The sequence below is a fragment of the Castor canadensis genome, chromosome 8, assembly GCF_047511655.1.
Source record: "Castor canadensis chromosome 8, mCasCan1.hap1v2, whole genome shotgun sequence".
Lineage (NCBI taxonomy): Eukaryota > Metazoa > Chordata > Mammalia > Rodentia > Castoridae > Castor > Castor canadensis.
In genome coordinates, this window is record NC_133393.1 from 148,621,396 (window position 1) to 148,646,747 (window position 25,352).

At 51.9% G+C, this 25,352-nt stretch overlaps 1 protein-coding gene across 1 annotated transcript; it reads right to left on the reverse strand.

Annotated features, from left to right (window-relative positions):
* Window positions 1-1,128: 1,128 nt before the first annotated feature.
* On the reverse strand, window positions 1,129-25,091 carry Baiap2l2 (BAR/IMD domain containing adaptor protein 2 like 2). The gene is made up of 14 exons (XM_020173648.2): window positions 24,728-25,091; window positions 23,394-23,469; window positions 22,884-22,970; window positions 22,438-22,499; window positions 11,749-11,820; window positions 11,520-11,636; window positions 10,763-10,909; window positions 5,451-5,603; window positions 5,073-5,211; window positions 4,713-4,932; window positions 3,082-3,186; window positions 2,583-2,781; window positions 2,112-2,155; window positions 1,129-1,955 (listed from the first exon to the last, which is right to left on the reverse strand). The coding sequence occupies exons 1-14, from the start codon at window positions 24,776-24,778 to the stop codon at window positions 1,880-1,882; spliced, it is 1,548 nt and encodes a 515-aa protein (XP_020029237.1). The 5' UTR covers window positions 24,779-25,091; the 3' UTR covers window positions 1,129-1,879.
* Between the last annotated feature and the right edge of the window lie 261 nt (window positions 25,092-25,352).

The window sequence follows — 25,352 nt, forward strand, 5'->3', positions numbered from 1 at the left end:
TGTGGGACAGATGCTGGCTGCAGAGTGGGCCTGTATGAGTTCATTTCCCCTCTCACCCTGCAATATGTTCCTATCTCTTGATAATCAGTGATGATTACTGTCATTAAAACATTGAGGACAAACCCACATTATAGCCAGAAGCCAGGGGAGCTGAGGCCTGGCTCGTCCCAGCCCCAGCCAGGATTTGCTCTGTTACTTCAGTAGTCTCATTTTACCCACAAGCCAACTGGAAAGCTTGGTAGGGAAGAGGGGCATTGTCTCCCCTTGGACAGGTGACCTGCCTTCCAAACCCAGCAGCCACCTGCCCCTCCACCTATAGACAAAGTATCTCACTGCTGGGGCTCCAGCCAGGGGTTCTCCTGTATCTCCATGCACCCCCATTCCAGTCCAGAGAAACTCACTTCTGTGCCACAGCCCTCCGCCCTGGGGGTCTCCTTCCAGCTTTGGACAATAGAAAGACTCTCCCCAGGGCTCTCCACCTCTGCCCTCCTCCACCAGTCCCAGGTTCTGGCTTTTCTTGCCCATCCCTCTCTCAATGTGGTTGTGAAGACAGGGATAAGAGGGGGTGGAGGTCCCTGGCAGCCCACACTCACCGGAAGCTGTCGCCAGGTTTGGATGTCCAGGCTGGCATCCTCTGAGGCCTGCAGAGAGCAGCAGCCTCACGCCTCACTAGCTCCTGTGGCGCTCACTGGATGGGGCTCACAGACTGACTTCTGCTTCCCAACAGTGTGGGATCAGTGCCATCTCCACTCTCCTGACCACCCCCTCTCCCAGGCTGGGGCTTAGTGTCCCCTTGCCTCACCCCTGCTAAGAGGCTTTTGGCCAGGAAGGTTGAAGGGGCTCGGAGTAACCGAGTAACCATAAGCACAGCACAGGGTCATCTAGGCTTCCTCAGCAAGATAGGGGCTAAGAAGATGCCTCCACCTCTTGGGGCCACAGACAGGGGACTCACAGGGCCCTGCCCAGGGGGAGTCCTAGTCTGGTGATGGGGGCACAGCACTGCCATGGAGAGACACCACCATCCCAGTCACCTCAGTGCCAGTCTGCGCCCCCACCCCCACCCCCACCCCCAAGGCCACATTCCAGGAGGACTCCTGGCTTCTCCTGGATAAGGCTAATCCAGGTCTGAGCCTGAATCATGGGGGTGGTGGGGCGGGGAGAGAACAAAGGATACTGTGTCCCAGGCCACCTCAGGGTAACTTGCTGGTGATCCTGACCTGGGCCATCACCGCCACTCCTTCTCCACTCTAAAGCAACCACTATTTCCTGGGTTGCTGATGGAGATGGTAGGAAGCAGCTTGAGGACTTCGGGGCAGGGTGGGGGGCCCTGAAGTCCTCAAAACAAGGTTGGGAGTGAGACCTTTCAGGGAATGGCAATGCTCTCCAAGAGGCCTTGGAATCCATTCTCTCCAGAGGGCTTGCATCCCCAAGCCCCTTCCCTGACCCCAAATCAGACACCTTTTATCATGCCCACTTCCTTTATTTCTCACCATTCGCAAACGTTCTGCAGGGTCGTGTTCGGGTAAGGGGTGGTACAAGGGGCTCCTCCCCACTGGGGCAGGAGAGGAGAAAGAGGTTGGGGGCAAGAGGTTGGCCCCCCGAGGGAGAGTCCTAGGGCCCCTGGAAGGAAGTAGTTGCTCTGTCCCTCAAAGTCTGCCTGCGCTACAGTGAAGGCCCCAGACTGCAGGCAGTGCCCTTGGAGCTTCTCAGGCTGGGGATGCTGAGGGAAGGACAGCCCCCTAGGTATCAGGGCCCCTGGCATCTTGGATCCACTGCTGCTGCTGCTACCGCCAGTGCCACCGTCACCACGTCCCGTGCAGCTATGAACAGCCCTGGGCAGGCATGCAGGCGACCTCAGGCCGGGATGGAAGAAGATGCCTCAGCGGATGAGAGGTGCCGAGCGGTCATTGGTAATGGTGGGACGCAGCTTTACGGTGGCAAAGGGATTTGTGCCCCTGTAGGTGGTGGGGGAGGAGGTTGGGGTGAGAGGGGCCCAGATCTCCCACTGGCTGTGAGCCCAGGGAGGGCAGCTGGGCACCTGGCCAGACATCCACCAAATTGGGTCACCTGCTCCACCCCCACCTCCCCTCCCACCCAGGAAGGGGACTTACCGTGGGAAGAGCTCTGGGGGGTTCTGCTCCCAGGACATGAGTTTCTGTGGCGTGAGTGGAAGGGCAGGTTTGTGGGGAAGGAAAAGTGAGCCTCTGCCCCTCCCACCACCCTCCCCACTTCAGGAGCGAAGGGACTGAACCACAGGAAGCCTGTCTGGTCACTTCGGGTAAGGGGACCCAGGCATTGTGAAGGCCAGAATTGTGTTTGGGAATTGAGAAAGCTCTGGGCCCTGCAGATAGATGACCAGGTCCTCAGACTTGAGTCTCCCCAGTATAAGATCCCCACAGGGAGGTGCCCTGCCTGCTGCCCCGCCTGCTGCCCCCAACCCCCTGCCTGCTGCATGGCCCCAGCCAGGTTCTGAGCTGCAGCCCTGGGACACTTCCCTTCCCTCCACAGGGACTCAAGGGGTAACCAGTGGCAACATGGTCCCCACTTCCCTGCCCAGGGCTGAGGACAGGTCCTTGGCTCACCTTGACGTTGCTGGCCCCTTCCATGCTGCTTTGGCGGCTGCCAGGCAAGGGTGTAGGGGCAGGGCTGGGTGCACGGTTCGGGATGTGGCTTGGGGTCCGGGAATGGGACTGGCCATCCCAGTACTCTGGGGCCGCCGTGGAGTTGCTGGGCCGGTCCAGGAGGTCATCAAGGCTGTGACTGCCCCGGAGTGGGTAGGACCTGAGTCCAGAGAAAGGAAGGGAGGGAAGGGGGTTGGGTGTGCCCTGGTGCCCCCCACCCCATCTGCTGGGCCTAAGCTTCCCACAGACTCCCCTGCACCTGGGTGGAAGAAGCCCATTGGTTTGAGGGAGTTCTGAATGGGGGCAGAGGGGCGGACACGGTGCAGAGAGATGGAGGTGCTGGGCTGTGGCTCTAGTGCCCAAGGGGCCAGACCCACAGGGACTTTACCTCCCCGATGCCTCCTCTGGTGCACAGCAGCCACCCCCTGGAGCCCTCACCACTGCCCACCCAGGTATCTACCTGGAAGGTAGCTCATTCATTGGGTTCATGGAGGTCAAGGGCGTCAAGGGGCTCATGGGGACCTCCTCCAAAGGTTTCACATAGGCCTCGGGGAACCAGCCACTCCTGTGGGGCAGGGGCAGGTCTCTTAAGCAAGGCCCAGTTGCGATGGTCAAGAGAATAACTCCGAGAGCAATCACAGCCCTGCTGTGCGCTGGGCCTTGCTCAGATGGCTTTGCAGATTGTGACGGGGCTGAACCCACAAAGGAGGTCCTTCCCCACAAAGGAGGTCCTTCCCAACAGTTAGGCCTTAGCATCTGTCATGGCTGGTGCAACCTCATGGTCCTGCAGGGCTGGGAGCCTGAGGAGAAGCTGGAGGACGCATAGTGACTGGCTTCCCCCCAGCTACTACTCACTGAGCACAGCCTTCACCCCGACCTGGAGCTGCCCCTGTCCCCTGGCACTCAGCCAGTGTCTGGAGTTGGTCGGGACTGGAGGCTCCTTGTCTGTGTTTTAGTGCAGTGGGGTTGGGAGGCAAAGCCACTGTGATCACCGCCCCTTAACCTTTTCACAATCCACAGGGCCATTGGATTCCTGCAGGGACCTGGGAAAATGTCCTCCCAAGAGCTGCTCACTCTCAAATGACCCAACCAATGACATCCTCTCTAAAGGCAGCTGGAAGTGATGCCACCTCCAACTGACAGGAAAGAATCTATCCCTCCATCCTCCTGATTCACCCAGAAGCACCAACAAATGACACACCTAGTGTCACTTTCCCTAGCCTTGGAGCCTCAGGTGATGTCTACAAGGCCTGAGATCAGGTCCAGGAGGTTGGCTCCACTGCAGTCTGAGGTCGGTCCCTGCCCTTCATGCTCAGTCACCTCTCCATCCACTGATCCCCTCTGCTGCTGGTCTATGGGGGCATCTGCCTGGCCATGACCTTGGCCCTAAGGAGCCATCATGCATCCCTCAACCTTCTACTCCTCCATCATAATCCACCTGGGCAGCCACCCATGGGCCGCATCACCGTTTGTCCACTGGTGCATCTACTGCCCATCAGCCCACTCGCACACCTCATCTATGCAGGCACCCCACTTGCATGAATCCTCCCCTGCTCCCAAGCACCCAGTCAGCCCCCTCCCAACCCCTCCACTAGTGCAGGAGCAGCCAGCTCCCCCACAACCACCCCATCATCCACCACCACACCCATCCTTCCTGGGCTGACCCTCGCGGCCTCCCCTCTGCCCAGGCATCACGCCACTTTGTACTCCTTCCTTCTGCGGCAGGAGTGGCGGCCAACCCCGCTCTCCCCTAGCACTTCTGGAGGCCAGTGGGGGTCCTGGCCCCTGCGGCCTCCACTGAGGTGTCAAAACCAGCCCCGTGTGGGGCGTTTGAGGCTGTCCGCTGCGCATGCTTGCAAGGAGGCAGCATTTCAGCGGTGGGTCGCCGTCCACCTGCCCTGCCCTCCGGTCCATCGCAGCTGCACACTGGCCAGGCGCACGGTAGGCGGTCAGGCACTGGGGTTTCCATTAAGCTCCCGCCCCTTGGAGAGAGCGCCCATCCCCATCCTCCGCCCCCTCCCGCATGACTGGGTGGGGAAACTGAGGCGGAGTGACGGGTGGAGGAGGGAAATCTGTCCAGGAAGCACTCACGTGGACGAGCCCTCCAGCTTGCCGTAGAGCCAACCATTCTGGGCCTCGGGCACCAGCACCTCCACGACGTCTCCCGCCGAGAAGCGCAGCAGCGTGTGGTTGGCGCCCTCCGAGTGGGAGACCAGGGCGCGGACTCTCCGGGCGCCGCCACCGCCGCTGGCCGGGCGCTCGCCGAACGAGTTGGAGCGAGAGCGTTGGGCGCTGCTGGTGTAGAGCGAGGCTGCGGGGCGCAGAGCGCGGGGGCGCGTGGGCGGGAAGTCCTCCCTGCAGTCTGCCCTGCAGCCCTCCTGCTGCAGCCCACCCCCAACGCCTCCTCCCGGCCCGGCCCGCGCGCTGCGCTGCGGGTCTCGGGACACTCACAGGCCGACGGCGTCCGGGGCAGGGACCGGCGATCTGGCTCCAGCTGGGACGCGGACCTCGCCTCGGCGGGCTCGGGGCCGTAGGAGCCGGAGCCATGCCGGCTGCGGGGGGAGCCGAACTCTCCCAGAGGCCTCGGGGGCTGCGAGGGGAGAGGGCAGAGGCAGGGGCGGGTGGGGCGGGAGGGGCGGGGCGGCGCTAGTCCGGCCCCCACCCCCAGCCCCTGATGTCGTAGGGGTTGGGGGGCCGGTGGCCGGGCCACCACGGGGGCGCCAAGGCGGCGCCGGGACGGAAGGGCGGCGCGAGGGGCGCGGCGTGGAGCGGGAGCCTGGGGGGCAGCAGGCTCCAGACGAAGGGCGGCGGGGGCGGCCAGGGCCTCACCATGTCCAGGCGGGTGGGCGTCAGGCGGCCCGAGGGGTAGGGCGGGCCCAGCACCGGGCCCAGCAGCCCGGGGGAGTGAGCGCGGGACGGGCTGCGGCTGGCCTCCGACTGCTCCTTCCACAGCAGCACGCGGTTCTGCAGCGTCCCCCGGGCCTGGCGGTGGGCACAGGGTCAGCGCACCCCGAAACCGCAGAGTCCTCCCCAGACCAGAACCTGGGGGGTGGCCGGGCTCTCTAGCTGGATGGCGCCACTTGGGCCCCTCACCGGTCCCCCACCCTGTGCTTTTGTCAAAGGTCCCTCAGTTTCCCCCCTGGAAGCCCGTGTGCTTGGGGTGAGGGGTGGGGGCGGCCCGTCCTCCTGGCTGCTGTGATGGGTTCAGGATGGCACTTAACCCCAAAACTGACAAAAGAACCTCATTCCAGTACTTATCCTGGAACTATCTGGAAAAAACGTTGCTTTACTCTACGGGGTAAAGCTAAAACCCAGGCAGTGGGTGTTAGGGAATTTCTGATGACATCCGGCCGTATCTGAAGCCCTTCAGCTTCCCAGTTAACTGGAGGAATAACACCTCGGTTTAGACCAGGTTGAGTTTTCTTAAAAGAAAACAGTCTTCTGTCCACCCCACAGCCCACAGAAGCACCTGTTTGTCAGTGGCCCATGTCCCCTGCCCTTGGTACTTTGGAGGAGGGGAAGCTCCGTGGCTGATCATGGCCATTCCTTCTTGCGGTGTGAGGGTTTTTGTTTTTGTTTTTGTTTTGTAGACCTGCTGTGTGTAGTAATCCTGTTTAATTCCTGTGTGTTATGACAGTGTGAGATGCTGCGGATTTTTTTTTTCTGGCTCCCATGCACCAAGCCAGTACTCCCCCCACCTAATGTACCCCCAAGGCCAGCTGACAACTAGAGACACCTCTGTAGCCCAGAGCTCTGGATTCTTCACTGATTCTGAACTTGCTCAAGCCTGCCACCTGCCTGGTCCACTCCTTCCCAAAGAAGCCGCAACTCAACCTGGGCCCGCCCTGTCCTTCCCATGTGGCACTAGGGTGCCACCTTTCTTGTGAACTATCAAAACTAAAACTTTCTGTGACACTGGGCTCTCTGAATTGTCACTCAGTCACCTACACACATTGAGTCCCAGCTGCAGTCTGCCACCTTAGGAATAGGGAAAGCTTGCCTTTAAGCCATAGCACAGCGCTATGTGAGGACAGCTCGTGGCCAAGTGGACATCCCTCTGTGACTTGCAGTCATTAATTTGCAAAAACAGACCAAGACAACCCCTGAAGACTTTTGTGTACTTGACTTGTTTCGGGGTGTAGGCAGAGAGGTCTCAGGCTCTGTGGGTTTTATCTATCTATCATCTACTTATGTATCTATCTACATATGTACTTTTTGAGCAGTGCAGGGATTTGAACTCAGGACCTCGCACTTGCAAGGCAGGTGCTCTACCACTTGAGCCAAGCCCCCAGCCCTTTTTGCTTTAGTTATTTTTGTAATAGGGTTTCAAGTTTCTGCTCTGCCCAACTTGAACCATAATCCTCCTACTTAAGCTTCCTGTATAGTTGGGATGACAGATGTATGCAACCGTGCCGGCTTTTTTCAATTAGTTGAGATGGGGTCTCACTAACTTTTTGCCCTGGTTGGCCTGGAACCACAATCTTCCAGATCTCTGCCTCCTGAGTAGCTAGGATTATAGGCACGAGTCACTGTTCCCGCTTCTGAATCATGTCCAATTTGAGTACATTCAGTGGAGAGCACCTGCCAGGGGGCATGACCACAGCACGGAGGCCCAGCCTGGACAGCAGCTGGACAGCACTTGGTGGCTTCCCGTAGCCCTGCCAAGGCCATTTAGCCAGTGGAGAGGAAGAATCACAGGGTGGAGTTGGGGTTTCAAAATCATCATGGGAGGATTTAAGAAATATTTATGGAGTGGAAAAGCCTTGCTAAGTGTGACAAGATCACGGAGTCTAAAAGAAAAGACTAATAACTTTGACAAAATGAAGATAATTTTTCTCACATGGCAAAACCTACTAGAAGAGAGTCAAATGGTAAGTGGCAAACTGGTGGAAATAGTTGCAATTGGCCGCCAGCATTTTCATCTCCATAACATGAAAAAGCTCATAAGGATGAAGAAGAAACCCAGAAAAAAATTCTGACATGTCCCGGAGGAGAGAATCAAATGGCTCTGAGCCACAAAACCATGCCAACTTCACTTAAAAGACTAAACTGCACTGGGAGCCCGTTTTTGCCTCATCAAAAGTTGCCTCCCACACTGTCGTCAGGGGTGTGGAAACACAGAATCTCACGCACTGCAGATAGAAGTGCAAACTGAAGGCTAAGTGTGGTGGCCCACACCTGTAATCTTAGCTACTTAGGAAGTAGAGATTGGGAGGATCGCAGTTCGAGGTCAGCTGGGGCAAAAAGTTCAAAAGACCGAATCTCAACCAATGGCTGGGTGCAGTAGCGTGCACCTGTCATCCCGAATAACAGGCTCACAGTCCAGGCAGGCCTGGGCATAAAGCGACACCCTATCTCAACATAACCAACACAAGAAGGGCTGGTTTAAGTGGTAAAGGACCTGCCTAGCATTTGGGAGGCCCTGAGTTCAAACCCTAGTATTACCACCACCAAAAAAACCAAAAAATGCAAATAGATACAACCAAAACCTGTAATCTTGGGCTCACCAAGTCCACATGTAGGAACTTATCCTGGAGTTGTTCTTGCACATGTGCAGTAAACACTGAGGGGCAGGAAGGAGCAGGACACCTGGGAGGGTCCGGCGGCCATGAAAGAGGCTGCTGGAGGGGCAGCTGGGAGAAGGAGCTGCAGAGTGGCCATGGACTTGTAGGAGCAGTGCTGCAGAGCACAGACCTTCTTAGCCCGACAAAGCACAGTTTTAAGACTGGAAGTTGAACAGATGAACTAAAAGAGAGGATGTCGCTGTTTAGAATGGAATCAGTAACCATGGAGCAAGAATAAAGAAGATGAAGAGATGGCAAGGGAGCAGGTGACAGATGTGAGGCCCCAGTGCCTTTCTCCAAAGGAGCAAAAGAAGCAGGAGAAAATAATTCCCTGACCTCGGCTGACTGGGCTGTAGCCTGAAGGAACCCCAACTGAAGCTGCAAGTGAGCAGGTGCCAGGCCAAGGGGCCAAGGAAAGTCTCCATGTGTCAAGAAAGAAAGTGAGCCATCTACAGACCGGCGAGGTCAGAGTGTCCACCGAGATGCTTGTGAGAGCTGTAACCACAGACAAAAAGGAGCAAAGCAGGTGAGCAGTGTGCCCGTCCTTGCAAGGGTGAGATCACAGGGTGTAGGACATGATAGGTACCTCGTAGGCCATCAAAGTAAAGGCTTTTTTTTTTTTTTTGAGACAGGGTGTCACTTTGTAGATCAGGCTGGCCTCAAACTTGCCATCCTCCTTCCTCTGCCTCTCAGGTGCTGGGGTCACAGATGTGTATCACCATAGTTGGCTTAAAGGTTCTTGAGCTACAAGGACCAGGCTGCACGGAGATGACTAATGGAGGTCTAGGACTGAAATTTCTGAGCTAGCTCAGCAAAACCAAGAAGCACAGTTGGGGAGGATGAAAGAAAGAGCAAAACTTCTCCAAAGGCCTCATTCCAGTAAGGAGGGCCGGAAGCTACTTCTGAAGCCTCGTCTTATGGTCTGGGAGGAGCAATACAAAGTGAGGTAAGGAGGAGGAGTCATTTTTTGGAAAAGATAAGAGATACATATGTGACCATGATGGTCACAAAGTGAGGTTACCATGGGTAGAGAAAGGAAAAGAATAATTGAATTTCCAAGTTAATAAGGGAAAAAGAGACTATATAGTAACTCAAGCAGACTGACAGAATGGGAGCAAAATGGGAAATGACAAAGTAAATGCAGTGAGCTCCCAGCTGGAAGGATGCAACCAGGTAGAATGGTGGCTGTGTTAAATGTGTGTTAGAAGGCAGAGACTGTCATTTACTCAAAAACCAAAACTGAGCTGGATGTTAGTAACAGAAAACATACTTAAAACAAAGAGATGAGCAGAGAGAAGAAACAGTAGGAAGGACAGTAAGAGAAACATCACACGCATGAAAGGTAATATTTACAGGAAAGGTATAGTACTTATAAACCCCAAAGCACCAAAGAATACAGCAACTAAATACAGAAAACAAACCCATAAGAAGTCAGAGACTCTGGTCTAACAGACAAAACAAAACAAGAGCATTTAAATAATACGATAAAAGTAATGGGTAACAACCGAGCAAAACCTATCAAAGAATGAGTGAATGGTGAGCATATGTATTTAATAATACATGAATAATAAAAATGGTTCATACGTGAATGAACAAATACGTGAATTAGTGAATGCATGCAAAAATCACAATGAATGAATGGATGAAAATATGGAGGTAAAAATAAACACAAAACAAGGAGGACATCATTTTAAGTGAAGTAAGCCAGGCTCAGAAAGACAAAGGCCGCATGATTTCTCTCATATGTGGAAGATAGATCCAAAGATAAACATATACACAGAAACAAGCATGATCATTTACAAACTCAGATGTAGGACATGCTTGTAACAGTGGAATGACTCTACGGAACTTGGGGAAAGAGAGAAAGGAAAAGAATGATGGAGCATCAGTAATACCACATAAGATGTGAAGGTAGAGGATACAATGACGTGTATTGAAAGCTGTTGAAAAATGGGGGGTGGGAGTTTAAAGGGGAAGGGAGATAATGGAAGGGGATGAACAGACCAAAGTAAACTATACCCACAGTGGGGACACATTGAAACATGCCTTTGAATGTCAACTTAAATATTGATAAGACAGGACTGTAAAATAGGTACAGCTTGTGAGGAGGGAGGAGGGGTTCCAGTGTGTGGGGGGGGAGGGTGAATGAAGGAGATTAAGGTTGATGAGCTTCATACACCTATATGAAACAGAACAAAGAAACCTCTTGCGATTGCTTCAAGTGGGGTGGGGACAGGGGAGAGGTCTCAAGGGGAGAAACAATGGGGACGGTGTAATAATGTACAATATAAATCTGATTAGAATTGTCACTATGAATCTCCCCCTGTATAATGAATGTATCCTAATTAAAATTTTATTAAAAATAAACACAAGCTGGTGGAGTGGTTCAAATGGTAGAGCGCTTGCCTAGCAAGTATAAGGCCCTGAGTTCAAACTCTGGTACCACAAAAAAAAATTACTAATAAGGGTAAATAAAAAAAATAAACACAAAACGAACAGGTAAATGGATGGAGAGAGTGAACCAGATCAGTTTCTACACAGATGAAGGAAGGCAGCCGGCTCAGGGAGGGTGCTCACCCGGCCGAAGAACTGCAGGAAGGTGTTGGAAAGCAGCAGGTGCTTCTCTGCCAGGAAGCGATAGCGCCGCTTCTCCTCCAGCTCGGCTGCCCGCTGGCTCTCGGACACGAAGGCCTGCATCTGTGCGTGCAGCCGGTTCACGCTCTCCTGCGGGGAAGAGGTTCTGGCTGCGGGCGGTGGATCAGGACCTTACATCTGTCCTGGCTTGGTTACCTCCTCCTGCAAGCCTCCCCTGCGTGCCCAGCCCAGTGCCTGCCCCCAGATGGGCACCATCATCCTTTGAGTCCGAGCCCTGTGTCCTAGGTGAGGCAGGTGTCTGAGCTGTCCCCCTGTCTCAGGCACGCAGCACGGGCGAGCACAGGGGCGGGGCGTGGGGAAGCGGGATTAATGAAAACGACTGAGTAGCCCGACCAGGGAGATTCTGAAGAAGGGAGGCAGGAGCTCACTGAAAGCGATCAGAAGGGAGGAGGCAGGAAGGAAGCAGAGGACTAATCCATGGGTTTGGGTTCCAGAGTCAGGGGACGGAGCGGGACTGGCCTCGGCCGGGGCCAGGATACTCTGCGGAGGAGGAGGTGGGGGGGCGCTGGAACAGTCACACCTTTGCTATATCCAAGGGAGGCAGGAGGAGGGAGGGGTGCTGAGAGTGGCTCCGAGGGCCAGCGGTGCCGGAGCTGCAGGGGCCGTGCTCACTGCAGCCCGGCTGGCTGCTGCGGGATGGGGGATCTTGGGAGGTGCTAGGGGTTCCCCAGCCCCGCACCTTCATCTCCCGCGCGTTCTTGTCTCTCTTGCGCTCCATGCGCCACAGCTCAGACATGCACTTCTCCAGGTTGGCCGCTCGGTGGCGGTACTCCATCTCGTAGTGCTGGCGGCTGTCCTGGGGTAAAGCAGAGACCAGGGCAAGCCCCATGTCACAGGGCTCAGCGCTGACAAATGGGAGAGGTGGTCCTGCCGTGAGGGGCGGTGGCGGGAGTGAGGAGGAGGCTCACTTTGATGAACTGCATATCCAGCTTGGTGTTCTTCTCCATGTGCTGCAGCAGGTCTCCATGGAATGTCTGCACCTGTGTGGAGCGCGGGGTGGGAGCGATCAGGGTGGTCCTGCTGTCCCCAGCCCAGCATCCCTTTGTACCTTCTATTACAATGCATTGCCTACTGTACTCCTAACACACCAGGCACCCGCCTGCTTGTCTCAGAAATGTAGAAAATAAGATTATGTGGTCAGAGGGAGGACTGGTTAAGCCTGTAGTTCCTGGCTTGAAACCCCCTTGATAAATCAACTTGTGGGGGTCTTATTTTGTCTTTTGTTTCTTTGGCAATACCGGAGTTTGAACTCAGGGCCTGACATTTGCTAGGCAAGTGCTCTACGCTTGAACCATACCCCCATCTTTTTTTCTTATATTTGTTTTCAGGTAGGGTCTTGCACTTTTGCTGGAGCCAGCCTCAGACCAAGACCTTCTTACCTCTGCCTCCCCAGTAGCTGGGATTACAGATGTGTACTACTACACCTGGCTTGTTTTTAATGTGAGTCTCGTTCTGCCTCCAATTTGCTTTGTGACTTTTGGGCAGGTTGTTGCCCCACTCCAGGCCTCTGTTTCCCCATCTATTAAAGATGGGGAACTTGCTGACAATCTGATACTAAGAGCCTGCTGAACTTTGATGCAGTGGGCTGGGCAGGCACCTGGCACATGCTTGTCTCCTCCATCAGCTTTTCCTGAGTCTCTCTTGCTGTAGGAGAGTCTGACCTTGATCCTTCCAGCTGTGTTGCTCTTGGGTGCAGGCTGCACAGGAAGCAGAGAGGTGTCCCCATTCCTCAGACAGGCCCCCCTCTGCCATCCCCTCTTTGTGGCATCCTTTCCTGCCCTGGGTCTGTCCCACTAGGCTAGGACACAGTCCAAAAACAGTGCTAGTAATCTCCTCCCAGTAGTCAGGGAAAATCAGTACCTTATAAAATTTCTAAAGTTTTTCTCCGACAATGGTTCCCAAATTTTTGGTAACGGCTGATCTGCAAAGGAGCCCGTGGCCCCCTTCAGTACCAGTCAAACTCAGAACAGCCTGTGCCCTGCCCCGCCCCCAGTACCAAATCCTCAAACGTGAGCGGCAGCTGCCAGTGTGTGGCAGGACAGACAGGACGGTCAGTGTTGAGGAGTACCTTGCAGACACACATCCTTCCAGAAACAGCCAATAGAAATGTTCATTCTGATAGACCTATTAGTCAATAAATGTTCCTACTGAATGAGGTGTTGCCTCTTGGATTCAGTAGGAAGGAGACTTCCAGCTCTGTGCAGGGTGAACCTCACATTTCAGGTCCCTGTTTGCCCACCTTCCTCCAGGCCCTGTGTCCCACCAAAAAGACAGTCCAGGATTTCTGCTGAAACATGATCTGTGTGTTCCTGAAAGTCCCCACCTTCTGCATGCAACAGGGTGTATGACAGGTGTAGGATTGGACAGATCCTTCAGCCCAGGCCACTTTGCAACTAGAGAACTAATAAAGATGGTACCCAAGGGATTGCTTGAACCACATGGAAAGCCACAGAACATTCTACATGCATAAACCCTACAGAACAGACATACCCTGAATCCTGGCAGTGCTGCTAGGCTGCAAAGACCATGATGCAGGAAGAAGCAGAACCGAGCTGGTGGGGCTGACACTGGTGGCCATGGAACATGGCACAGCCTTCCCAGGAGGCCCTGACAGGGTTCCCAGAAGGTCTGGGTGCAGGAGGTCTTTAAAGTGTCCCTCAAATATAACCTAAAGAACTCTTGCTTCTGTATAGCAGAAAAACCAGACTCATTCATTTTCTGCTCATTCTTTTTACCCCTCCCACTCCTCATACGTAGGAGAACTTGGGACACACAGCAGCTTCCATGCCACCCAACACAGTTCCTTTTACTTTCTGCCACGTGTGAACTGAGGCTGGAACACCATGGGACTGCCCAGCCGCAGAGCAGGACAGCCGCACTGCAGTGCTCCCTGGTCCTGCCACGGGGCAGAGAACACAGGATGTCCCATCAGGAGCCTGATGCCCAAGCAAACATTGAGTTCTTGCTTTGGATAAACCAGAGGACCATCTATAAGGAGCAGGTGGCTTCAAACACAAGGAAGTCACCGACATCAGGCAGGCTGAGGAATTCCCCAGGACGCCTCATCCCACAGCACACCCTCACCCTGGGCCACAGGCTTCATAGGAGGCTCCTGTGGGCTCCTAGCTAGTACAGACACCCAGGGAGCTGAGGCAGACCCCGCAGTAGAGACCACACACTGTAGGCTCTGGACAGTGGTCCCAGCAACTCTCAGGGGGGTCCTGTGCAGTCCACAAAGGAAGTCTCTTCAAAGAACCATCTCTATGGGCTGACCCCAGCTTCTCTCCTCCCCTCTCCTCCTGAGCCCCTTCCAGCCAGGCTAGGGCTCCACCACACCATCACCCATGACTCCATGTTGTTAAATTCCATGGCCAATTTGGGGACTCGCCTGACTTGCCTGTCATCGTCATTCATGCATCAGATCACTGTGTCCTTCTCAAAATACCTTCTTCCTTCAGCTTCTAGCTCACCAGCTCTCCAGACTTCTCTTCCCTCCCTGCTGCTTCTTCTCTCCCTGACCCCCTAAGCTGCCTTGCCCTAGAATGCAGGCCTAGGACTCTGTCCTTTACAGTCTCCACCCTTGTGAGCTCCCCAGCTCATACACTGGCTGATGATGCTCAGACACACAGAGCCCACCTAGACCTCTCCCCCACAGAACTGACCATTTCTTTTTTTTTCTTTTATTCATATGTGCATACAATATTTGGGTCATTTCTCCCCCCTTCTTCCTGCCCCCTCATTCCCCCCCTTCGCTACCAGGCAGAAACTATTTTGCCCTTATCTCTGACTTTGTTGAAGAGAGAGTATAAGCAATAATAGGAAGGAACAAGGGTTTTTGCTGGTTGAGATAAGGATAGCTATACAGGGCATTGACTCACATTGATCTCCTGTGCGTGGGTGTTACCTTCTAGGTTAATTCTTTTTGATCTAACCTTTTCTCTAGTTCCTGGTCCCCTTTTCCTATTGGCCTCAGTTGCTTTTAAGGTATCTGCTTTAGTTTCTCTGCATTGAGGGCAACAAATGCTAGCTAATTCTTTAGGTGTCTTACCTATCCTCACCCCTCCCTTGTGTGCTCTCGCTTTTATCATGTGCTCAAAGTCCAATCCCCTTGTTGTGTTTGCCCTTGATCTAATGTCCGCAATATGAGGGAGTACATACGATTTTTGGTCTTTTGGGCCAGGCTAACCTCGCTCAGGATGATGTTCTCCATGAACTGTTTCTAATAAACCCCTCAGAGGAGGATGACCCCGCCTTTCTAGTTGGTCAGGCAAAAACCTTGACATTGTCCTTGACTTCCCTTTTTCTTTCACGTGACCTCCATCCATTAGAAAATCTTGTTGGCTCTTTGCTCAATCTCTGACCAATCCTCAACACCATCTGCCTCATCCCCAGCCACTCCTTGAGTCCTTGCTCACCTTCCTGCTTCTGCCTTTGCCCTCCACCCCTGGCGATTTGTCCTTAGTACAGGAGCCAGAGTCATCCTGCTACAACAGAAGCCAAGCAAGGGACAACTGGAAAATGAAACTGACAATGCCATTCAGAATGACTTCCAAAAACATCAAACACCTAAGAATATACCTAGCCAAAGAGGTGGGAGACTGCTAGGATGAAAATGACAAAACATTGCTGAGAAAAATAAATAAATAAATAGATAGGCAATTAATTAATGGAGATCAAATTCGTGATCTGAAGATGCACTGATTGTGGATCAGTGATATCCCTTTCAAAACTCCAGCAGGCTTTCTTGAAAAGAGTGACATGCTGATTCCACAATTTATATATACATGAAAAGAATTCCGCTTTTTTTTTGGCAATACTGGGGTTTGAACCCAAGGTCTGCTCTACCACTTGAGCCACACCTTTGGCTCCAAGAGCAGATCGTAGACTACTTGATTTCAGTAGGTACTGGTATGAAGACAGACAAATCAATTGACTGGAGTAGAAAGCCCAGAACTAGACACACACATACACGACAAATCAATTTTTTTTTGAGACAAGAGTCTCAAACTGATCTCAAACTTGTAATTCTCCTGCCTTGGTCTCCTGAGTGCTGGAATTACAGGCGTGGGCCTCTGTGCCTGGCTAACAAATCAAATTTTGACCAAGACACCAAGTCAATTCAGTAGGTAAAGGAATATTTAAAAAATAGTCTCCCATGCTCATGGATTGGTAGAATCAACATAGTAAAAATGTCTATACTCCCAAAAGTAATCTACATGTTTAATGCAATTCCCATCAAAATCCCAATGACATTCATTAAAGAGATTGAAAAATCTACTGTTAAATTTATATGGAAACACAAGAGACCACGAATAGCCAAGGCAATACTCAGTCAAAAGAACAATGCAGGAGGTATCACAATACCTGACTTCAAACTATATTACAAAGCAATAACAATAAAAACAGCATGGTACTGGCACAAAAACAGACATGAAGACCAGTGGAACAGAATAGAGGACCCAGATATGAAGCCACACAACTATAACCAACTTATCTTTGACAAAGGAGCTAAAAATATACGATGGAGAAATAGCAGCCTCTTCAACAAAAACTGCTGGGAAAACTGGTTAGCAGTCTGCAAAAAACTGAAACTAGATCCATGTATATCACCCTACACCAAGATTAATTCAAGATGGATCAAGGATCTTAATATCAGACCCCAAACTCTTAAGTTGATATAGGAAAGAGTAGGAAATACTCTGGAGTTAGTAGGTATAGGTAAGAACTTTCTCAATGAAACCCCAGCAGCACAGCAACTAAGAGATAGCATAGATAAATGGGACCTCATAAAGCTAAAAAGCTTCTGTTCATCAAAAGAAATGGTCTCTAAACTGAAGAGAACACCCACAGAGTGGGAGAAAATATTTGCCAACTATACATCAGACAAAGAACTGATAACCAGAATATATAGGGAACTTAAAAAACTAAATTCTCCCAAAACTAATGAACCAATAAAGAAATGGGCAAGTGAACTAAACAGAACTTTCTCAAAAGAAGAAATTCAAATGGCCAGAAAACACATGAAAAAATGCTCACCATCTCTAGCAATAAAGGAAATGCAAATTAGATTTGCATTAGAAATGCAAATGAGATTCCACCTCACCCCTGTTAGAATAGCCATCATCAGCAACACCACCAACAACAGGTGTTGGCGAGGATGCAGGGAAAAAGGAACCCTCTTACACTGTTGGTGGGAATGTAGACTAGTACATCCACTCTGGAAAAAAATTTGGAGGCTACTTAAAAAGCTAGACATTGATCTACCATTTCATCCAGCAATACCACTCTTAGGGATATACCCAAAAGACTGTGACACAGGTTACTCCAGAGGCACCTGCACACCCATGTTTATTGCGGCACTATTCACAATAGCCAAGTTATGGAAACAGCCAAGATGCCCCAGCACTGACGAATGGATTAAGAAAATGTGGTATCTATACACAATGGAATTTTATGCAGCCGTGAAGAACAACGAAATGTTATCATTTGCTGGTAAATGGATGGAATTGGAGAACATCATTCTGAGTGAGGTTAGCCTGGCCCAAAAGACCAAAAATCGTATGTTCTCCCTCATATGTGGACATTAGATCAAGGGCAAACACAACAAGGGGATTGGACTATGAGCACATGATAAAAGCTAGAGCACACAAGGAAGGGGTGAGGATAGGTAAGACACCTAAAAAACTAGCTAGCATTTGTTGCCCTTAACACAGAGAAACTAAAGCATATACCTTACAAGCAACTGAGGCCAATAGGAAAAGGGGAACAGGTACTAGAGAAAAGGTGAGATCAAAAAGAATTAACCTAGAAGGTAACACACACTCACAGGAAATCAATGTGAGTCAATGCCCTGTATAGCTATCCTTATCTCAACCAGCAAAAACTCTTGTCCCTTCCTGTTATTGCTTATACTCTCTCTACAACAAAATTAGAAATAAGGGCAAAATAGTTTCTGCTGGTATTGAGGGGGTTGGGGGGAGAGGGAGGGGGTGGAGTGGGAGGTAAGGGAGGGAGTGGGGGCAGGGGGGAGAAATGAACCAAGCCTTGTATGCACATATGAATAATAAAAGAAAAGGAAAAAAAATAGTGTTGGAGCAATTGATTATCCAAAAGGAAAAATGAACCCTGAGTCCACACATGTAAATAAATTTGAGATGGCTCATAGATATTAAGTGTAAAGACCAGAAGACAGAGTTTCTGGAAGAAACCTGTGCCCCACTGGCTCTCTGTGCCATGGGGTAGGTGACGATTTCTTGGTTAAGACATAAACATGAGCTATTTACAAAATTGAAACTTTCTGCTCATCAAAGACTGACACTATTAAGAAAATGAATACACAGACAACCTACATATTGGGAAAAAGTATCCACCACACATATACCCACTAAGGACTCATATCTTGACTATATGAAGAACTCCTGTAAGGCCAGGCATGGGGGTGCTTAATGAGTTTAAGGCTAACCTGGGCTAGAGAGGTTTTATCTCAAAAACCAACTGCAGTACTCCTGTAAGTCCACAGTACGTATAACCTGATAAAAAGGGAAGAACACTAAACAACTGCTGGTGGCAGATGTACAAATGTTCAACAAGCTCATTAAAGTCATTAGTCATCAGGATGTGCAAACAAAGACCCAGTGAGAGGCCATCCCACCCACTAGAAGGCTAAAATAGACTGACGACACCAGGCATTGGCCAGGATACAGAGCTACAGTCTTTCATTCATTGCTGGCAGGAGTACAGAGTATCACAGGACTCTGAAGAACCCAGGAAGTTTCTTACAAAACTAACTTTATGTCAGTGGTATGACCCACAAATTCTACTCCTAGTTACCTGCCCATCAGAAATGAAGGTGCACACCCACAGACTCTTTCAAGAATGATCACTGCAAGCCAGGTGCCTGCAATCCTAGCTACATGGAGGCTGAGATCAGCAGGATCAGGGTTTAAGGACAGCTTGGGCAAATAGTTTGTAAGACCACTGTCTCCAAAATAACCAGAGCAAAATAGACTGAAGGCGTGGCTCAAGTGGTAGAGTACCTGCTTTGCAAATGTAAAGCCCTGAGTTCAAACCCCAGTCCCACCAGAAAAAAAAAGAAAAGAAAAGAAAGCCAGTGCCAGTGGTTCATTCCTGTAATCCTAGATACTCAGGAGGCAGAGATCAGGAGGATTTCAGTTCAAAGTCAGCCCAGGCAAATAGTTTGTGAGACCTTATCTCGAAAATAGCCTTCACAAAAATGGGCTGGTGGAGTGGCTCAAGGTGGAGACCCTGAGTTCAAATCACAGCACCAAACACACACACACACAAAGACAGAGAGATTGCTGTATCTATGGTGTCAGCATGTTTGCGTGAACACACGTACATGCATGAGTATGAATTCGTATGTATGCATGTATCCGTGTACTATACAGTACAGGCCACTGAAAAAGAATAGAAGGGACTAGCAAGGAACACTCCTACTGCCCAGGTTATGTTCTCAAAATACCAGTTGCCACTAACATCAGAAAATAACAACAGGGCCTGTGGACAAACTGCTAACCCCATGTCAAAAGCAGCAAAAGGAGCAGATGAGTCTAGAGTGCTTTGTCCTGCTGGGCAGCAGGGAAGCTACCAGAACTACCAGGGTGGTGTCACAAGCACCCAGGAGGCAGGGGGATGAGACTTCCACTGGCCAAAGGTGAGCCGTTTTCACTGTTAATAAAGATACTAATCGCAAGGGACTGAAATACATCAAATAGGTTTAAACCTATGATGCTGGTGATAGTGAAAATATAACTATATATAATTATATATAGTGAAAATACAACTATAATAATGACACTGGTAAAAAAAAAAATCAAGTTAATTGGTCACCTTCGGAGGATGACAGGGCTCAAACTCATTGTCCTGAAGCACATACAATATGCAGAGGGCAGCCAGTCTCTTCCAGTTAACCCTCCTCTGCAAGACAGTTGAGGCAGCACCGTGTAACTCATGCACAAATGTGTCTAGACACGGAGTACCTCCTGGTGGAAGGACCCAGAACCCTGCCAGGCTGGTCAATGGTATGGAACCCTAGTCTGATCAGGCCTGGGGACCCAGAGGCCAGAGGAGCAGCTGAACTGCACCAGGGGCGAGCAGTCAGAGCCTTCCAAAGACTCTGGGAGGCCAAGCCAGGCCGGGATCCTCAGCAAAGAAAGGAAAGGAACAGATGCAAAGGAACCAGTCAGTTAAAAGAGACTCAAACATTTTACGAACACATTCTAGTGGCTAGACTTGCACATTCAGGTGATAAGCTGTGAAGGAACACAGGAAGCATCAGCACAGATAGTGGTCACTTTTGAGGGGAGGGAAAGGCTGATTTTGATGCGGACACATGGGGGGCTCCTGAGAAGATTATCTTCCTAGACCTGGAAGATAACTTCAAGGCTGGTTTGTTTCATAATGAGTCATTAAACTCTAATGTGTTCCACAAGATTTTCTGCTTTTCAGTCAGAAATTTTTAAAAAGTTTAAAAAAAACCCACAAATCTTAAGTCAGATTCTATTGTATCTTTGCTCAAAACCCACTAAGAGTGCTACGTTCACACACAGGTGTGGCCCTCAATGGCTCCCCTGGCTCTCCTGCTGCACCCCCCCTTTCCCTGCTGCTCCCTCTGTCTGCCAGCCAGTCCCCTGCCACACCCCTGCCTGGCCCCCCAGCTCCTTCAGCCTTTCTCGTGCTCCCTCCCTTTCTAGTGACAGTTTCCTTCCACATCTGTTAGAAAATGCATCTCCCAAACACTTGCTATCCCTGCCCTCTTTTTCTCCATAGCGTGTTTTACAGTCATTGGCCACGGGTTTGGCTTGACCCCTCTGTGGGATAGCAGGGATTTCTGTCTGCTGTATTCCTGGTGTCTTCAACAATACCTGGCACTGGGCAGGAAACTGGTTTTGAACAAATGAGCCCAAGTGGAGACCACCTTTGGAACTGTTCTGCCTGCTACTGCTCTGGCTGGGGACTCTGGCCACTTGTCACAGCCAAGATGCTGGTGCCTGGAGAGTGTAGCTCTCCTTACGGAGCAGGCCTGGGTGACACTCGTCCCTGCCCAGCCCAGGTGTGCCACAGGGACACAAAGAGTCATTGATCACAAGGACAGGAAGACACAGGCTCTATAACCAATGCCAAAGCCCAAAGGGGCAGTGGGACTTAGTGCTACACCAAAAGCGTCTGTGGAGTTCCTGAACCCAAAGGGCTCGGGAATAGTTTTGTACTGCGTGGGTGGGAAGCACATTTTCTGCTAGCAAAATCGATCTCCACACCAAACAATATTTTACGGTGTCCCCCAAAGAGCACCGTGACCTGTAAGTCTGAGAGCAGGGACTGTCACAGTTAGTTGAAATTCCCTTCTGAATGTTCCAAGGCTCTCACCATCAGCACCTACCCTGCTTCTTGACTCTGTCTGGGTCTCAGACTCTGGCTGACTTTCACCCACTGCTGTGCCTTTCTGGAAGCCCCTTTCCTTGTTACCATCCAGCCAAAGCTCACTCTCTCCCTCCTACTCGGGGAAGCCCTCCTCAGAGCCTGCTTCCCTCCAGGTCGGGAGCTACAGAGAAAAGAGGACCATCGCAGCCCTTGTAGGCTCAGTGACTTGGGAGGAGCAGAAACGGGCAAGGTAAATTCTACTTCCGCTTATCTCAGCTAAGGTACCTGGGGCTGCAGGTGTCAGGGAAAACGGTTTACACTTATTCATTCACTCCATCCCCTCAAGGACCCTACAAGGCAGCTTGATTACCTCCATTTTCAGATAGGCAAACTGAGGCACAGCGTTCAAGGGCACAAAGTGGGTAACTAGTGGAGCTGGGCTTTGAACCCAGGTGCTCCACTGCAGAGCTTCCTTTCTTAGCTACCTACCACGCACTAAGAATAGAAACATCTGTTGGAGTCAGGAGGGCCATGTGACTGCATCTGCTGGGGATCAGGAGAGGAGCCATGGGGGAGGGGACAACTGTGTTGGAAGGAGAGGGAAGGAGCTGGTGGTTCTAGGTCAAGAGACTGAGTAGGTCAGCAGCCCAGGGACCATATCTGCAAAGGGCTGGCTCCTCAGGGTGGCAGGGCTCTGGCTAGGGGTGTGGAGAGGAATTGCTGAATGGGGAGGCCCTGGGACCCTATGCAGAGGAGCTATGTTTCCTTCTGTGGGCACTGGAGGTGTGGAAGACTTTTACTCTTGAAGTGACATGGTCAGATCACTGTGGCTGATTCCTGAGAGTCCCAGAGAGGAAGGAGGGGCTGGGGGCAGGAGGGATTGCTTCTAGGGCTGATGAACTTGGGCGATGGCCCTTTCTCTTCCCAGCTTCCCTTCCCCCCGCCCACACACACTCTAGAATCTGGAGTGATGACTAGCTGAGACTCAGTTTCCTCCTCTGTAAAATGGAGGCAGAAAAGGCACCAGGCTTCTAGGCCTGCTCAAGTCTCCATCAAATGTGCCCAGCCAGGACCCTGGGAAGGTGGCCATGGTTTTCGTGTTGCTAAGGGCCAGGAAGTCCCCCCTGGGAAATGGTTCTGAAAGGTTGGGCTCTCATTCTCCAGAAATGCAGCCCACTTGCTTGAGTAACAGCCAGGCCCTGGTGACTAATACTCACCACCACCTCCAGGTCTGAGTTCAAGTGCCGCTGGGTGTCAGACATCTGCACCAGGATCTCCCCTAGAGGCAGGATGGAGCTGCCTTCAGTGTGAGGAGCCTGCCTGCCCGCCCTCTTCCCACCAGAACTCAGCAGAGGACCAAAGTCCGAGAATTTCCCATCTGGCTCTTGGCAGCGCTTCACCCAGCTCTGGATCAGCACTACAAGGAGTGAGGGGGTGGGATTGGGCTCCAGAATGAAAAACTGGGTGCTGGGCTGCAGGCCTGAGTCAGGTGTACAGGGCTTCTGGAAGGGTGAGTGTGCAAAAAGAGCCCTCTCTGAACTCCAGAAAATGGGCAAAGGCAGGCCTCCGGCCTAAGAGGGTTTCAGTAACACAGATGGAGGCAGGAGAGCTGGAATACCCCCAGGCCCAAGAAAGTGGTGTGCAGTGGAGGAGTGCACCTCACCCAGAATCTGGGAGGTGGAGCTCTGCAGGGCCTGCTCCCCGATCTTCTGAATGGCTCTGAAGTACACCTCGGCCGCCTCAGACAGTGCTGCAGGAGACAGGGGCCACATCAGATCCCAACCTCCATCAGCCCACCCACTGAGGTTCCTCTTTTGGTCTGGAGAGCATGTGGAGTGGACACTGTGGGCCTTGAGAGAGAGAGAGAGAGAGAGAGAGAGAGAGAGAATACTCTGGGTGGGGTGTGTGTGCAGCTGTGGCACTGCTTAGAGGAGAATAATCAAGGACAAGTGCCCAGGTCTGGTGCTGAGCAGGTTCTCCACACCTGTGTGAGAGACCTGGGGACAGGGCACCAGGGATAGAGTGGGGCATGCAGAAGACAGTTCTGGTGCATGGGTGTGAGGTGAGGAAGGTGGGTGTGGGGCCAAGGCTGAGTCCAGTGGTTGTATGGAGGGCAGATTTATGGGCTGGGGTACTGGCTCGTGCAGGGGCTGGGCACTGAGGGGGCACTCACCATGGAAGGCCCGCAGGTAGTTGTTGCCCAAGTACACCAGGTTCTCCAGGGCGGGGTTAAACTGCTCCATGATGCTCTGTACCCAAGGGCAAGGGAAGCCGGCCATGAGAGGGAGAAGAAGGACCGATGAATGGAGGCACCCAGACCCATCTAGAAGCTTCCAGATCCTGGGAGCCCACCGAGAACCCAGAATCCTAGCTCTCAGCTGCAAAGGCCTCAAAGGCCATCTTTCGGGGGCACATGCCAGGCAGGATATCCTCATAGCCAGCTCCTGCTCGCACACTTGCCCTATAGGACCTGGGTCCTGCCCGAGATACTGCACTTCAAAGGTTCACCTCCTCCCACAGGCCAAAGCCTGTTCACCCGATGTGGCCTGGCTGGGTGTGGCTTTGCCCTGCCCTGTGCAGAGGCCTCACCAGGTTAGACACAAGGGGCTACACCTCAGATGTGGGGACAGATCTTGCCCTTATCAAAGAAAAGCCTCCTGGGATAAAGGCTATGGCTGGGTTGTTGTGGGTCCCTATGGGCCACCCTGGGCAGTAGCCCATTGGAGAGCACCATGGGTAGTGGAGACAACCCTTGGTTGGAATTGGACTTGGACTTGGGTCTTGATTCAAATCCCAGCAGCACCTCTTCCTCCTTCTGTGACCTTGAACAAGCTGTTCAACCTCTGTGGTCTCAGTTTTCCCATCCGTCCAAGAGGGTGATTATTTTCTATCCCACGTGTAGGGTGACATGAGGCTTCCATGGGAAAGAGCCCTGCATACGCTCAGTACTTGATAAAAGTCTAAGAAGACTGCAGCAACCCTTCTTGAGGTGAGGTAGGAAGTATGAGTGAGGGGCTCAGAAATGAGAGAAAAAGAGGGAGAAACAGGAATTAGAATGATGGAGATATTACTAAAGAGAACTTCAGTATGGCTTCATCACTGCCTGCATAAGTATGAAGTGCATATATTTGTAATTGTCATTTATCACAGATTAAATTTGAAACTGTTTTTTAAAATAAACTTTTTAAATGACTCAAAAAAAAAAAAAAAGAGGGAGAAAGTGTTCCCGTTACCTGGCTGGTTTCTTCCTGTGGGGACTCCCGCCTCTTAGGCTCAGCTATTCAGGCCCTTGCTCAGAGCTACAGCCACCCTGGTTACCAGGCCCTGTCCCACCTTGATTGGGAGCAGGAGGAGACGACTGGTGTGCAGCTGACTCTTCCCAGGAATACTCCATGCCCAGAGCTCAGCCAGCCTGGTGTCCTTCCCAGAACACACGCAGTCCGGGCTCACCCTTTATTCTCAGAGGAAGCCTGACTTCCACTCTCTGCCTGGGGCCCATGTGCTCACCTTGTAGATAGCCATGGTAGACCTGTAGAACTGCTCCATCTCGGGAGCCATGGACAGCTGTGCTGGGACTGGAGAGGCAGTGTAGCAGCCGTACGGGGGCTGGGAGCACGGGGCCGGTCTCCGTGGGTGCTGAGCGGGAGCAAGGCACTGTGGAGTGGGGCCTGTGGATAGAGGCCCGCCTGGGAGGAGGTGGCTGCTTAATTATTCACTAGCTGGGATGTCAGTGCGATCTGGGGCGTAACCAGACCCTGTGGGGAAGGCATCCTGTGACGTGGGGCGGGCTCGTGTGACCTGCCCTTCAATTATTTACCCCTCTGAACATAGGCTGGTGGGCGCTTGTGGGTGGACCACTCTCCTAGGTCACTTCCACTCCAAACATTCCTGGCCCTGGGGCACCCTATCCTGCCCTCTGCCTCTACAGGACATTGTCCACCCTACAGGGCTGGAGCACTCAACACCTTCCTCCTGGGCCCTCCTGCCAGAGCCAGCCGAAGCATCTTGGAGGAGAACACACACAGTGGATATGTCACTGTCCCCAGGCCTCGCCCCTGTTCTGTGCCTTCAGATCTGTGCCCCGAGGGTGGGGGCTATATCCACTGTACCTCTTGTAGCTACTGCTGCCCAC